Raw genomic sequence first — 13,573 nt, 5'->3', positions numbered from 1 at the left:
AAACAAACATGATTCCTTTAGTAACCATACCATACTATGGAAAATCACCATCTAAGCAATGTGTTAGCCTCTACATGGTTCTACAATCTCAAATAAACTCAAAGTAAGCTTTCAAGTATCAAATTAGAATAGAGTTTATGTTAATATAAAGAAGGACAAAGACACTAATGGACAGTGAATGAAATAAACACACAAAGAAACTAAAAAAGAAAAGCACGAAATAAATTGATACAAAATAAAAATATAAAAAATAATAATTAGATAACACAAGAAGAATTAATACTAATGTAATCTAGTTAATGAATTTCACACACAATATGATTGACTCATAAATCAAACAACTCAAATCTAAGAGTTTGAAAAAAAAAAAAGATCACTCAATACAACCTCAAACTACTATATTCATGAAATCTATAAAGATTCGACTCAAATCAAGTTCACCCAATTAATATGGATCATTTTTAAGCATTAGCGAATGGTTTTTGAAGTAAGTAAACAGCTCAAACTTTAAAATTTCAACAAAAATTCGCACAAGAAAAATGCCCAATTTTTTAACCTAAAATTAACCCTAATTTCATTCATAAATCTCAAAATTGAAACCTAATATAGTTTACCCATGATAAAAACAACTTAGATCCAAAATATGAGGCAAAATTTCACATAAAATAGCTCCAAAATTCAAATTTTCACACTTTAAATAGTTTAATTTTTTTGCTACGAAAATGGAGAAATATGACAAAATCAACTACAAATCACCTTCAAATTATCTCAAATCTGATATTCAAGCATTTTAGACTACTTCCAACAATACCCACTCAAAAATTACTTCAATTTTCAGTCTGATTTTTTTCTTTGATTTTTGATACGCTTTTGATTTTTTTAATAGAAGAAAGTTAAGAATTAAGAATTGTTAGCCTTAATCTAATACCAAATGATGTAAAATGAGATACAAAAGATAGAATAAGAGATAATTAAGAAATGGGAGAGATGGAGAAGAAAGAAAGAACTATGTAAAATAGATTTACAAATCTCTAATTTGAACAAACAATTACATGATTAATTCAAGGCAGGAGAGAATTGAACTCATAGATGAATAATCTTACCAAAATATATTTAAGAGAGATCCAATGTAGAGAATAAGGGATAAAGCCCACAAATCTCACCAAGAGATTTGAAAGAAATAAGTGCGAGAATACACTGGACGACAAGAAATACACATACTGAAGTTGAGAATAAAATTGGGATAAATAATGTGTATTTATTATGATTAGGACTAGCTTCATGGGGTAATAGGACCCCCACAAACTTGAGGTATTTTTGTAAAAATTTGAAACAACTTTAATGGTGTATTTATGTCTTTTCTCATATAATAATAATCTTTTCTTGTATTTGTTCTTTGACTGTCATACTCTCGTGAATTACTCCAAGCTCTTGATGTCAAGTTGAAATTCTTCCATTGAATAAGTACTTTCCAAACTTGCATCAACATTTAAAGTACTAACTTCTAAAGGAAAGAAAATCCTAAATCGAGACTGGACTAAAACTCCCCACATCATTAAGAACTTTTAAAAGAAAGGAGTGATAATAAGATCTGAATTATTAGAGACAATAATAGATATAGCCATTCTACAGATTGAAGCACTTAGAGTAGTCAACAAACTCAAATGGCTTGCCATACTTATCATTAGATCCTCTCCAATTTATGAAATTAACATCTCGTATGCAGAGGCGGAGCTGCAATATATTAAAAAGGTTTGGACAAACTCAGTAGCTTTTACATAAATTTTGTATTTGTATTAAAATATATAGCCAAAATATATATTTATAAACCTGTGATCCCATGAACATATCTTGACTGATGATCCAGTGGTAAGAAAGAGGCTCAAAAGTCTCTTTAATTGCGAGGTTGTGAGTTCGAACCCAGCTACCTGTGCATATACACTTTCAAGCAGATTTCTTGAAAAAGAGATATTGCAGATCTCTTGAAAAAGAAATGTTTATTTTCAAGGAACAGGCTTTTTCTCTTTTCATCAACACCTTCTTACTCTTTCTTAATTCTTATTATATTTATATATTTAAAAATAAAAAATATTATTTTAAAAAAATTAGAGTAACAGTTACAGGAAGCAAAAAATAAAAAAAAATTACCCTCTAAAACAAAAGAGACCAGTTTCTTTTACAAACATCAAATAAAAAGTTTATTTTTTGGGGAAAATGAGCTGAAATATACCCAAATTTTGATGAAATTTATTGTAACATGCATAAAATTTAGAAAGTGTCCTATGACCCCTAGACTATTTATTGGCATATTATGACCCTCTCCCTGACTATTTATTAACGTATTTTACTGACATCTATTTGCACTAAAATCTTTTATTTATTTATTCATTAATAAATTTTATCTATTTATTAGCTTATAAATGTCACTAAAAACACTAATAACTAGTTCAGTGGGGTAATAGTACCTCCGTAAAGTTCAGACATTTTATATAAATTTTCATCAAAGTTTGGGTATATTTTAGACCTTTTTAAAATAGACCTATAGCCTATTTAGTCTTCTTTTTATTATTCTTCAAAAGCTACAAAATTCCTTGATCACCAACCACCCACCCTTTTGTGGAGTTCAAATTTTGTGTCTGATTTCAATTTATTGCCTATAAAAATACATATGCATTTAAAAATTAATTTTAATTTTTGATTCTAGAATTGTCCCATATTGTTCTTCTATATTTACTAATTTTTATTGTATTGCTTCCCAAAGTTTCAACCTAGAACTCGACGAAACTCCGCTAAGTGTATAGTATATTTCATAATTTTAATTTTTTTTTAATGTAATTTCTTTTCACAATTTGCAATCTTTACATGAGTTGACAATGAAACTTAGATAGAGACAGTGACAATGACTTTTTCCTCTATAAAGTTTATTAGAAATGGCTTGCGAAGTGGAATTGGTGATAATTTTTGAAGAATTGTTTAGTTTTGTTATAAAGAGGATTAAGTATTTGAAAGTATACCAAATGATCCGATCATTGATCATGATAAGTCGTCGAGGACAGTTGTAATGATAATATTAGTATATTTATGTAGTCTTAAATGATTTTTTGCTTTATATATATATATATATATATATATATATATATACTCGCTTATTAGTTTGACGGTTATTATATATTAGCTTGAGGTACTATCCTATTCTAAATTTTAGAATCCCAAGCTTCAAATCCTGACTCCGCCTGTGTCAATATGCTCATTCTATTGGAAGGAACTAATAGTGTGAAAGGAAAGTTCATATATCAGTTTAATTTTCAAGCTAGATCAAATTAATGTTGTTTCAAGGCATAAAAAGCTAAAATTGGTAAAATGCTTGATTGTCTTTCGTTACTTGAAGAATATTCAACTAGTTTTTTCATTCTGCAGCATTTAGTGAGAGCTCTTAAGGTATTCACAGATGGCATTAAATTAACCAAGAAAACATCACCTGCACGATAATCAATTTTAGCTTGTTACAATACTTCTGTGTTTTTTTTTTCAAGTTCTTTTACAGCAAGTTATAAATGAGTACGCACTAGGAGATGGAGTGATAACAAACTAAAATTATAAATGAGTACACACAAGGAGATGGAATGAATTCGATCTTATACATTACGCGAGGAAGGTAATCAAAAAGAAAGAAAATTCTCAATTTTAAAAGAACATAACTATCAATCTGTAAGGAGTTATGATGTGACCAATATATCATATCATGATCCTTTGATTCTAGTTTCTAATGCCACAAACCACTCGTAAATCTAAGTTTCGTACAAAAAAATTATGCCGATATTATTGGACACTTGCTTCCCTGTGGCTGCAGCCTTTTCATTGTCGGAACTCACAAATTTGGCATGTATTAGCCTGCTTCTTGTTGAAAAATGAACATTTTCAAATTACCAACTGCCAAAAGCATCTTTATGGAACATTAGCCATGATTCTTGTCTTCATTATTTCTTTCGCCCTCATTATTGTTCAAGTGATACACCTTTCACAACCTATCATGTATTGTTTTGGTATATTGGATATGAAAAAGTTGAAGAATCTTGGTATCGATAAAAGTAATATACTGCAGCCAAGCTCATCATTGAGTTCTCCATTTACAGAGTGCTTGCATTTTTTTGTTGTGTAGGTACAAGTACATCCCATTCCAAGGTCTTGGACTTGGCTAAAACTTGAAACCTTAGTATCATTAGATGCTAGATAATTTTCAGCTGAATTACAATCATGAGTTTTGTCGGCATGCCAGGGGTAAAATTAGCTAAAGAGATGTGCTACAATTAATTTTTAAAGTCATAACTCAATCAATATGGCATTTTGAAACAGACTGCAATAATTTTTCCAAAGTTGTGCCCAATGAATTTATAAGTACTTGATTCTGTGAATTTTTTCTTGTTTTGACCATTTTTTTCCTTTTCATAGTTGTTATGTGTTACTCCCTCCGTTTTATTTTATATGTATCATTTCCTTTTTTGTCCGTCCCAAAATAAATGTCACATTTCCTTATTTATTAACTATTTAAGATACAATTTCACTTTTACCCTAATTTGTCCCACTTATAAGGACCCACTTAATTAAAAACAATAATAGTATATTATTTTAATAAAGGACAATTTAGTAAAAAGCATTAAGTCTTCATTTATTTCTTAAATTTCGTGCCTGGTAAAATTATGACACATAAAATGGGATGGAGAGAGTATTTTTGGAGTATGGAGATGGTTGACACGGTATTCAATGCGATCCGAAATGATTTGTACGAGCTTATGATTTTTAGAGGTTGGAAAGGTTTTATAATTGACTTCGGCAATATTTATTTATGTGTCAGATGACAAAACGGACTGGACCAACATATCCAAATCGTCGATTTTGGGTTGGAAGTGTGGTTGATTTGATTTTATGGCTTTTGGATCTCTTTGGACCCTTGGTTCGAAAAATTGTGAAATTGAATCTCGGGAGTCAATTTTGTGAAAACAATCTCTTTTCAAAAATCTGATGTCGCCATTAAGTCTGAAATGTCGAATTTAATCTAATAACATATTTCATTGCCTTCGTGGGACTCCAAACGAATCCCGAGGGGTGGATCGGCAACTTTTCAACTTAGCAAAGTTGTTGATCCAGTTGAGTCGGCCCAAGCACCGCTTAAGCAGAATCGAGGACTCAATTGACAATCATTAAAGCGATTTTGTGATTGAGCAAATTCTCGCTTTTGGGTTGAACCTCTTAAGCGGTCTGCTCATCGCTTAAGTAACGATCGCTTAAGTGGTCAAATTCATAGTTGGACAGATATAAAAATTCTTTTTCTTAATTTTCTCTTCCATGTTTTAGATTTTGAAGTTTGGGTTAAGAGCTTTTTGAGCAATTTCTTTTATTTTCAAGCATAGGTAAGCTTTGAATCAATATTTCAATTATTTTACTTCTAGTTTATCGTTTAAAACCCTTTTTTAAATCTCGATTTCAATTCAGAATTTGGGGATTTTTTGGTTGAAAGGCCTAAATGGTATTTCTTCAATTTAAACCTCATTTTAACCCCTTTTTACTTGGGTTTCTCCTATGGCTTCCTTTAATCATGGGTGAAGTTTTTATAAACAAAAATTTTGATTTTACCCTTTCTTTTCGATATCCACTTCGGGGATCCGTTTTGACCCCGAATTGAAGATAGGCAATATGAGTATATATATGGGGGCTATGGGTATTGAAGATAGGCAATAAGCATGCTATGGGTATGGGTAATAATCATGAAAATCATATTGCAGTGATATTATTATTGTTGTGTGCCCATGTGGGGGGCTTATATAGTTGTTAGTGATTTGATGTGATATTTACTACATGTTGATCGTATGGGGGCATTATCTGATATTATTAGTCTTGTATATGTATTGGTTGCTTTCTTCAGAATAGAAATATCAGAGCTCGGATTAATGCAATACTAATGGTGCCTTGCATGGATATTTGTTCATTGCTTATACTAAAATCATGAATGATTGACATATTGAGTAGATTCTGAGCTCACGTGTATATATGTGTGTGTGTGTATGTGTGTGTATATATATATATATATATATATATATATATATATATTGAGTGGATTTGAGATCTTCATACGGGTTTGGTTGTGAGCATTACATCCTTATATCGCACATACATTCATGAGACATTTGTACCATTAAGAAAACACTGATTTCTGACAGAAATGGGACACTTTTACAAAAACCTCTGCTGTAGTCCACGAGTCGGAGAGAAGATATAGATATTGAGATTGAAGATAAGTATTGAAAAAGTGTATGGGTACCTCATTGGTCCTATTTGGAAGTGCTGAGGCTCAGTAGATGTATATGGAGGTTATGCAATAACCACATTCATATCACATCATCATCACTATCTTCATTGCATTTCATACATTATACATCTTCAGTGTTGTTTTTTTGTGTTTATTTGATACATATTCGTTTCCTTTTTTTTGTATATTTGTTTTCTTGTTTATGTGCTATATTTAGAATTGTTAGTGAAGACGGTGTGAGCTACCGTTTGAGACATTCTATGATTTACAGGTGACGTGCTCATAGTATGTATTTATATCCTTATTTTCTACTTTGTTCAGTCGACCTATGATACTTACTAAGTACAAGTGCACCGTACTCACCCCTATTGTGCCCTTCGGTGCAAATCCAGACATGAGTGTGCCGCACGACAACTGAGATTGTGCATTGGTTATCGATACTCTCGAGGTAGTGGACGCTCTTTGAGTGCGTCGCACGTCAACTGAGATTGTGCATTGGTTATTGATACTCTCGAGGCAGTGGACGCTCTATGCTCTCAAAGTCGACCTCAGACCTCCTCCTATCAAGTTGATGTCTTTATTTTGTAATCAGAAATAGACTTGTAGTTTTTCGAATTCAGTTGTATTTTTTAGTTCCGAGTTGTATTTAAATTGTTACACTATGTATCAGGTTTTAGGATAGTTTATGGTATCTTTATTATTTAGACTTCCGCTATTATTGTACATGTATGGTCTACCTTTGCTCTAAAAGTCTCGCCTTGGGAGTTGAGTTATTGTTTTCTTCTTACTGATCAGTTTGGGTGATTGACTTACTTATCAAGGTTTAACCGCGATAAAGAATTTTTGAACCGTGACAGAATCAGGCAATGACAACATCATCTAGATGAAATTCAGAAAAAGGAAAAAGGGTAAAGATCAAGTAGAGGAAGGTTAGAAGCTATGCAAAAGGTATAATAACCACAAAGCAGAGTGTTCTGGTAGAAAGAGGCCTTCTGCAATAACACATGGTTGCACCAATAAAGATAGATGAGGTCTTGATGTGGAATAAGAACAATATCCTGGAAATGCCTCACTTCATTTGAAAATAAAATTTATGGAGCAGCAAATCAAAGTGCACACAAGGATCATAACAAAGTTTGTTTTGAGAAACATTTGCTATGTCCACCAAATAAAGGTTGTGCATACTAGTCGCCCTCGAAAATTTATGTGATGCATATCTTCCTTTCAGATTTTCAACATCTTTAGATCAAGATCACTGACATGCTTCAGAACACACAGTTTAATGTTCATCACACAAGTTCCAGAGATGTTTAATCGAAAGCACATTATCTGCTTATCTCACATGTTCAAGGATTTCATTGTTTAATTTAGTCCTCACATATTATGATACATGGGGACATCCTCTGCACGTAAAACAGAAACATTTTTTTATCTCTTCTTGTTATTGAAAGTGCTAAAGACATATAAGGCATCAAAACGGAATTATCGATTCCAGAAATGCTTCCAAAGCACATTGGTATCAGAATAAAGACATATCAAAGGTACCAGTTTCGAGGCTTCACGATAAACCGAATAAAGTACTGGCATTTACTATTAAGCAATAGAACCAAGCTCAAGCTGTTATGTACCTCAAGAAAAGTGTATCACCTCAATTATCAGGAATCTCTTACATAATTATAACTAAACCACTCTCAAAGCCAATGTATCAACTGATATGAAACTTTTAGGTAGCTATTGACCAAAAAGCAGAACATAAGACTACTAAAACGGTAAGGTAGAATAATGCGAAAACTAACTTATTGCCAAGAGTATCATCTGGGTAGCCATTTATTTTTAGGTGCAAGGACTTCATCTACGGTGCTCACCACACATTTGGCATGTGGAAGCATACTTTTTATTGAGAAAGGTACACGTTTCGCATTCCCAACTGCCAGAAGCATCTTCACTGCACATTAGGCATGTCGTGGTAGAGCCAGCATTCAGAAATGTGCACGAATCGCATGCCCAACCTTCCAAATCATCAATCAGATTTTGTGTTAATGAAGCTCCTGTGGCAGAAGTTGCATCTACTAAGCCGTCATCATCCAACTTTATGATTAAGGATGCCCCAGCATTTGTTGTCCTACGCTTTTTCCCACCACCTGTTCTGCTGCTGCTCCCAGCCACATGTGGAGTTTTAGACACAGTGAGATTGTTACTTCCAGCGACATGTGCATTTGCCAAGTTTTTCAAAGTGCCTCCTCCAATGTTCATTACCTTGCTGCCCCCAGCTAGGTGTAAATTACTCGAGCCAGTTGTGCTGCTCACCCCAGCTGGATGTAAAAATTGTGAGCTTGTGTAACTCCTTGCTGCTACTGGTGCATCTTTTGATCCCATAAATTTGCTCCCAGCTAGCTGTAAATTACTCGAGCCGGTTGTGCTGCTCATCCCAGCTAGTGGTAAAAATTGAGAGGCCATAGCATGATTCCTTGCTTCTACAGGTGCATCTTTTGATCCCATATATATGCCGCCTCCATCTTCAAGTGGATTTTTTGATGTTCTCAAAGTGTTGTGTCCACTTATAACAAGATTCTTGGAGCCATTCGTATTTCCTCCACCAGCAACTAAGACACGTTTCGAGCTTGCAGTGTTGTTAGTGTTAGGTGGTTTTGCAGTTCTAATTCTCATGAGCGTCATTATTCTATCAGTTCTTGTCTTGACAAGCTTTCTGTCCCCACCCAGTAGTCTCCGTTTGCTGCTCACAGCTGCATTTTTGGAGCTCGTTGCTATGTTGCAAAGAGCTCCTTGCGAATCTACATCTTCAAGACCATTCTCAAGTGCTCTAACTAAATTCTCGAAGTAATTCTTAGTCACACTAGTCAGACCAGTAAGCTTAATACGGAAATCATCAAATGTTTTGGAATTACCTTCTTCAACATTCAGGAAAATCTCCAGTTCCTTTTCTGCACAGAGGTGAAGCCTCTCCAAACCAGCCTCTGCCTGGCCTTGCAAATACTCAAAAAACCGTCTTTTTGTGTGTTCTTCATCAGGCAAGTAAAACCCATACGCATAAGTCCACTTCAACACCCTTCTACATTCAACAATCTGCTTCCAGGCATCTAATATAAACTTTAATTGTGTCTCTGGTAAGGACTGCAATTTAATCAGCACCTTAACATTTACTTCCCCCATTCTCCTCAAATCTTCTACAGCTTTTTTCCTTGACTTCTCATTAGCAGCCCATCTCTCGTAATAATGTGTGTACTTCTCAATAGATTGCTTGGCCATTTCTTTCTTTAGCTCATCTTCGTTCCCTGGCGTGTACTTGTTACATGGATTATACCCATGAGTTTCCCAAGAATTAAGGCACAGCCAACAGAACTGATACTTACAAGGGTCTCTACAAGTCATTCGCATACACCCTGCGTTCTTTTCAATCGGCCTCTTGCATTTAGGACAAGCCTTTGTGTAAGCTAGAATCCAATTCGTGTTCTCTGATTCCGCATTATTTTTCTCCATCCACTTAACCACCATATCACAATCAACAGGACGATGAGCTTCCCCTGTACAATTCCAGCAAAAATAATTAGAACAACCACATATAACTTCACAATTATCACTCCCTATATCAAATTCAACTGCGAAGTTGCATCCGGGAGCAGGACACCACTTAATCTTCCTGTTTATCTCAACATAAGAACGAAAAAGAAATCCATAATACTTGTTTTTATCATCATCAGACGTTAACTTATCGATCATATCCTGCGTGACAGCAACTTTACAAGAGGGTTCTGGACATCGCAAATTCAAACATCCAGGACCATCAGCTATTGAATTACAAATATACCCTTGCCAACATTCAACACAGAAAGGATGACCACAACCAGAAGCCAAAATTCCATCGGAAGAAGAATAATCCTCAAAGCAAATTCCACAAGTTACCTCCTTTGATTCCCGAAATTGAACAACTTTTTCCTCCTGTATTTTCAAACCAACAGCTTCTCGAACATTGGATTCATCCGAAAACCATTCTTCGTGAACTTTATTTACACTCCAATTATACCGCCGGAGTAAAGCCGATGCTTCAGTTTTCGAAACTGACAGGACAGACGAAACTTTACAGATATCATCGTCCATGAGACGGCCAATATCATCGACGGACAAAACGACGTAGTTTTTTTCAGGGGGAAGATCATCGGAATCGTTATCGATGATGTCATCGCCGGCGTCACTGTCTCCACAGTTGATGAGGCCGTCATCGTCACTGTAATCCACATCGCTTCCATCGTACATGTCGACGTCGGTATCCATGATCAAAATTTTGTAAGGTAAAAGAGTTTACTCAGAGAAGGACTCAATAAATAAAAGACAAGCAAACCAAAGATAAAAGGGGGAGCTGAGTGAAATTCTTCGGAACAGAAATTTTAGCCCTAAAATAGTGTTTTTAACATGGTTGAAATCCGCACAGTGATTGGCAAAGTGTGTGTTATTTCGTGGAACTACGGGCCCACTATATCCACGTGGCAAAATCTATTATTTTTCGAATTCATAAAATGTTATTGGTTTATTGAGTGAATGAATTTTTAATATTTTTTTATTAGGATATTGATTTGATTTTAATTTTATTATACTAAATTATTGAATAAATCGATAACTCAATAAAAATATATTAAAATAATACTTTACCCCTATTTATACATTTGTATTACTTGCCTTCACTTAATTTCTCTTTAATCTCTAGAAACCTATTTAATATCCTAAAAACTTATTCACTTTATTATGGATTATGGCTCTGTCAGGCATATGTGATGCTTCATTTTATAATATATGAAGAGGATGTTTAAGGCATTTTTGATAATTATCATTAAATCTACTTGTTGCATAGTTTGTGAACAAGATGGTAAACTTCTTATTTTGTGAAATTTAGCACTACAAGGCATATGTCATGTTAGCTGCTATTTTTTATATTGTGAGCATTCTTATTAATGTCATGTGAGTTGGCACTGTTACACAATATTGAAAATCATTATGCCAAATTGCTATTATTTTCATGGGCATTTTCTTATCGGTTAAATCGAAAATCGAATCGTTAAGGATCAAAAATTGATAAAATGCCTTATTGATTTAGTAAATATATTAGACTTGGCGTTCTTAAAGGGAAACTCGGTGAACTAAAACTTCCACTGTGCGCAGCAGGGTCCAGAGAAGGGCTGGACACAAGAGTCTTTTGTACACAGCCTTACCTTGCAATTCTGCAAGAGATTGTTTCCAAGGATTGAACCCATAACCTATTGGTCACATGGCAATAACTTTATCAGTTACTCCAAAGCTCTCCTTCAGCGTTCTTAAAAGTGAAAATTGCAGAAAAAGAGACAAGGTCCTTAATAAGGCTAGGAGCAAAGTAAGACACACAATTAATTAAAAATCAAACAAATACTAAACATGTTTGAGTTCAGTAGTGCAACTAAAATAACTAAATCATCATTTAGTACTATTCAACTACCAAAATTTAATCCAACTTCTCAAATAGAGATTTTACTGAACCAATTGTTATGATCCATTTATGAAAGTCAAAAATATTTCATAACTTTATGGTGGAAAAAAAAGTCTATTTTATTTTTATTTGTAAAAAATATTTTTAGAAAAATAGTGTTGTTGTTGTTGTTGTTGTAGAGTCGCCACTTAATTTTAGGAAAATTTAGAAATCATTTAGAAAAGATGGTTTTAAAAGAAAATCTTAAAAAAATAACCTGAGTCTAGGTAAGGATTCAAATAAATTCGAAAGAAGGTGTTAGGCAATTTCAAAAATCCATAAAGTGTGGTTTCCGGCGGATTAAATTTGTTTGACTAATTTTAAAAAAATCTTTAAGTTACTTAAGAAAATCTTATTTAAAAATTCTCGAACTTATTTGAAAATATTATTTCGAATAAACAGAATTATTTAATACTAATATATTTAATTTATTTGAAGTAATAAAATAAACTAAATATCAAAGTTTCAAAATAATTATAACTTTAAAAATTTAATTCGGATTAAGACTTTGGGCTAAAAGTTAACTTAACTTCTTAAACGTGAATTTTGAACCATTAATAACTATGAAAGAATAGAAAAAAATTATGAGCTTAAGCTTGCCTAAAATAAAGAAATTAAAAATAATATATTAAATAGCCATATAAATGAATAATTTTAATATAAGTGTGATCCCCGGGGATCATCTAGATTAAATTAAATTACAAACAAATAATCAAGTCAATACAGGAAAAATAAAGGAATAAAGATGAGATTTGGGCCCCTTTCTGGCCCATTTTCAAATCTGTCCAATTCTTGGACTTGCAGAGTTACAAATTTTAAGTCCATTCTCAGCCTCTGTATATTAAATGTATATCGAAAACCTTCATCCTTACATTTTTTGTATACCGTTGTAGATCTGTTTGTATATCAACATATATTTGCCCATTTTTCTTCATTTCTTGTTGTATAACATTGTATATTAGTGTATACCAATCCATTTAAACTTAGTCTTCGGGGCTAGGATTCAATTGATTGGGCCTCTTTGGCCCACTGCGAAATGCAAGGGAAAGGGAGTCCAAATGGACTAATCTCGGGATGTTCATGCACAAAAACAAAAATACAAAATTAGTATCTACTCAATATATCAACTAATATAGAATCATTAGGCAGCTAATTCAAAATGCATAGACAAATCTCTAAAAAATTTAAGCTGAAACCAAAATATACTTAATAAAGATTTATCAAATTATCAAAACAAAGGCTACAACTTGTTTTAACTTAAACTAGATCAACAAACTTGCCCAAATCTTTATTTAAACAAGAACAATAACAAAATCCATGGTCGTAATATCCAATACACCAAGTATAAGACGGATTGAAGTGAATACTGGAGAATTAGAGTATGCTAGATCTTATTACCAAGCTTATAGGAAAATGCTTATTAACCTTTGATGGTTAATGAATAAATTTTGAACATTGGGTACAAAATTAGAATTCGAACATTGGCTAATGAGGCATCGATGGACAGTTGGATTCGCGGGTACGGGTCAGTTCACAGGTTGTACGCGGATGGGTTCGTTGTTTGTCACTAATTTTATCGTTGTTGCTATTGTTCCTGGGATAGACTGTTGTTATTGGGTTTGGCATTGGAGTGTTGTTGTCGATGAGTTATGGTGTTGTTGTGAATTGCTGTAATGATTGTTGTACAAGTAAGGGGATATAAGAGAAAAAGGAATTTGGGACTCGTCTAGGCCGATTTGGGAGTGGATTGGGGAGGT

At 33.4% G+C, this 13,573-nt stretch overlaps 1 protein-coding gene across 1 annotated transcript; it reads right to left on the bottom strand.

The window, feature by feature from the left end:
- Nucleotides 1–7,929: 7,929 nt before the first annotated feature.
- LOC107878552 (probable E3 ubiquitin-protein ligase ARI7) lies at nucleotides 7,930–10,731 on the bottom strand. The gene has a single exon (XM_016725575.2). The coding sequence runs from the start codon at nucleotides 10,592–10,594 to the stop codon at nucleotides 8,153–8,155; it is 2,442 nt and encodes an 813-aa protein (XP_016581061.1). The 5' UTR covers nucleotides 10,595–10,731; the 3' UTR covers nucleotides 7,930–8,152.
- Nucleotides 10,732–13,573: the final 2,842 nt, after the last annotated feature.

The sequence above is a fragment of the Capsicum annuum genome, chromosome 1, assembly GCF_002878395.1.
Source record: "Capsicum annuum cultivar UCD-10X-F1 chromosome 1, UCD10Xv1.1, whole genome shotgun sequence".
In the NCBI taxonomy this organism is placed as follows: Eukaryota; Viridiplantae; Streptophyta; class Magnoliopsida; order Solanales; family Solanaceae; genus Capsicum; species Capsicum annuum.
Note: the sequence above shows the minus strand (reverse complement) of the source record. Positions and strands in the feature narration are given on the sequence as shown.

Excerpts from the sequence above, each read along its gene's own strand:
- LOC107878552 (XM_016725575.2), bottom strand. The coding sequence starts at position 10,594 with ATGGATACCGACGTCGACATGTACGATGGAAGCGATGTGGATTACAGT.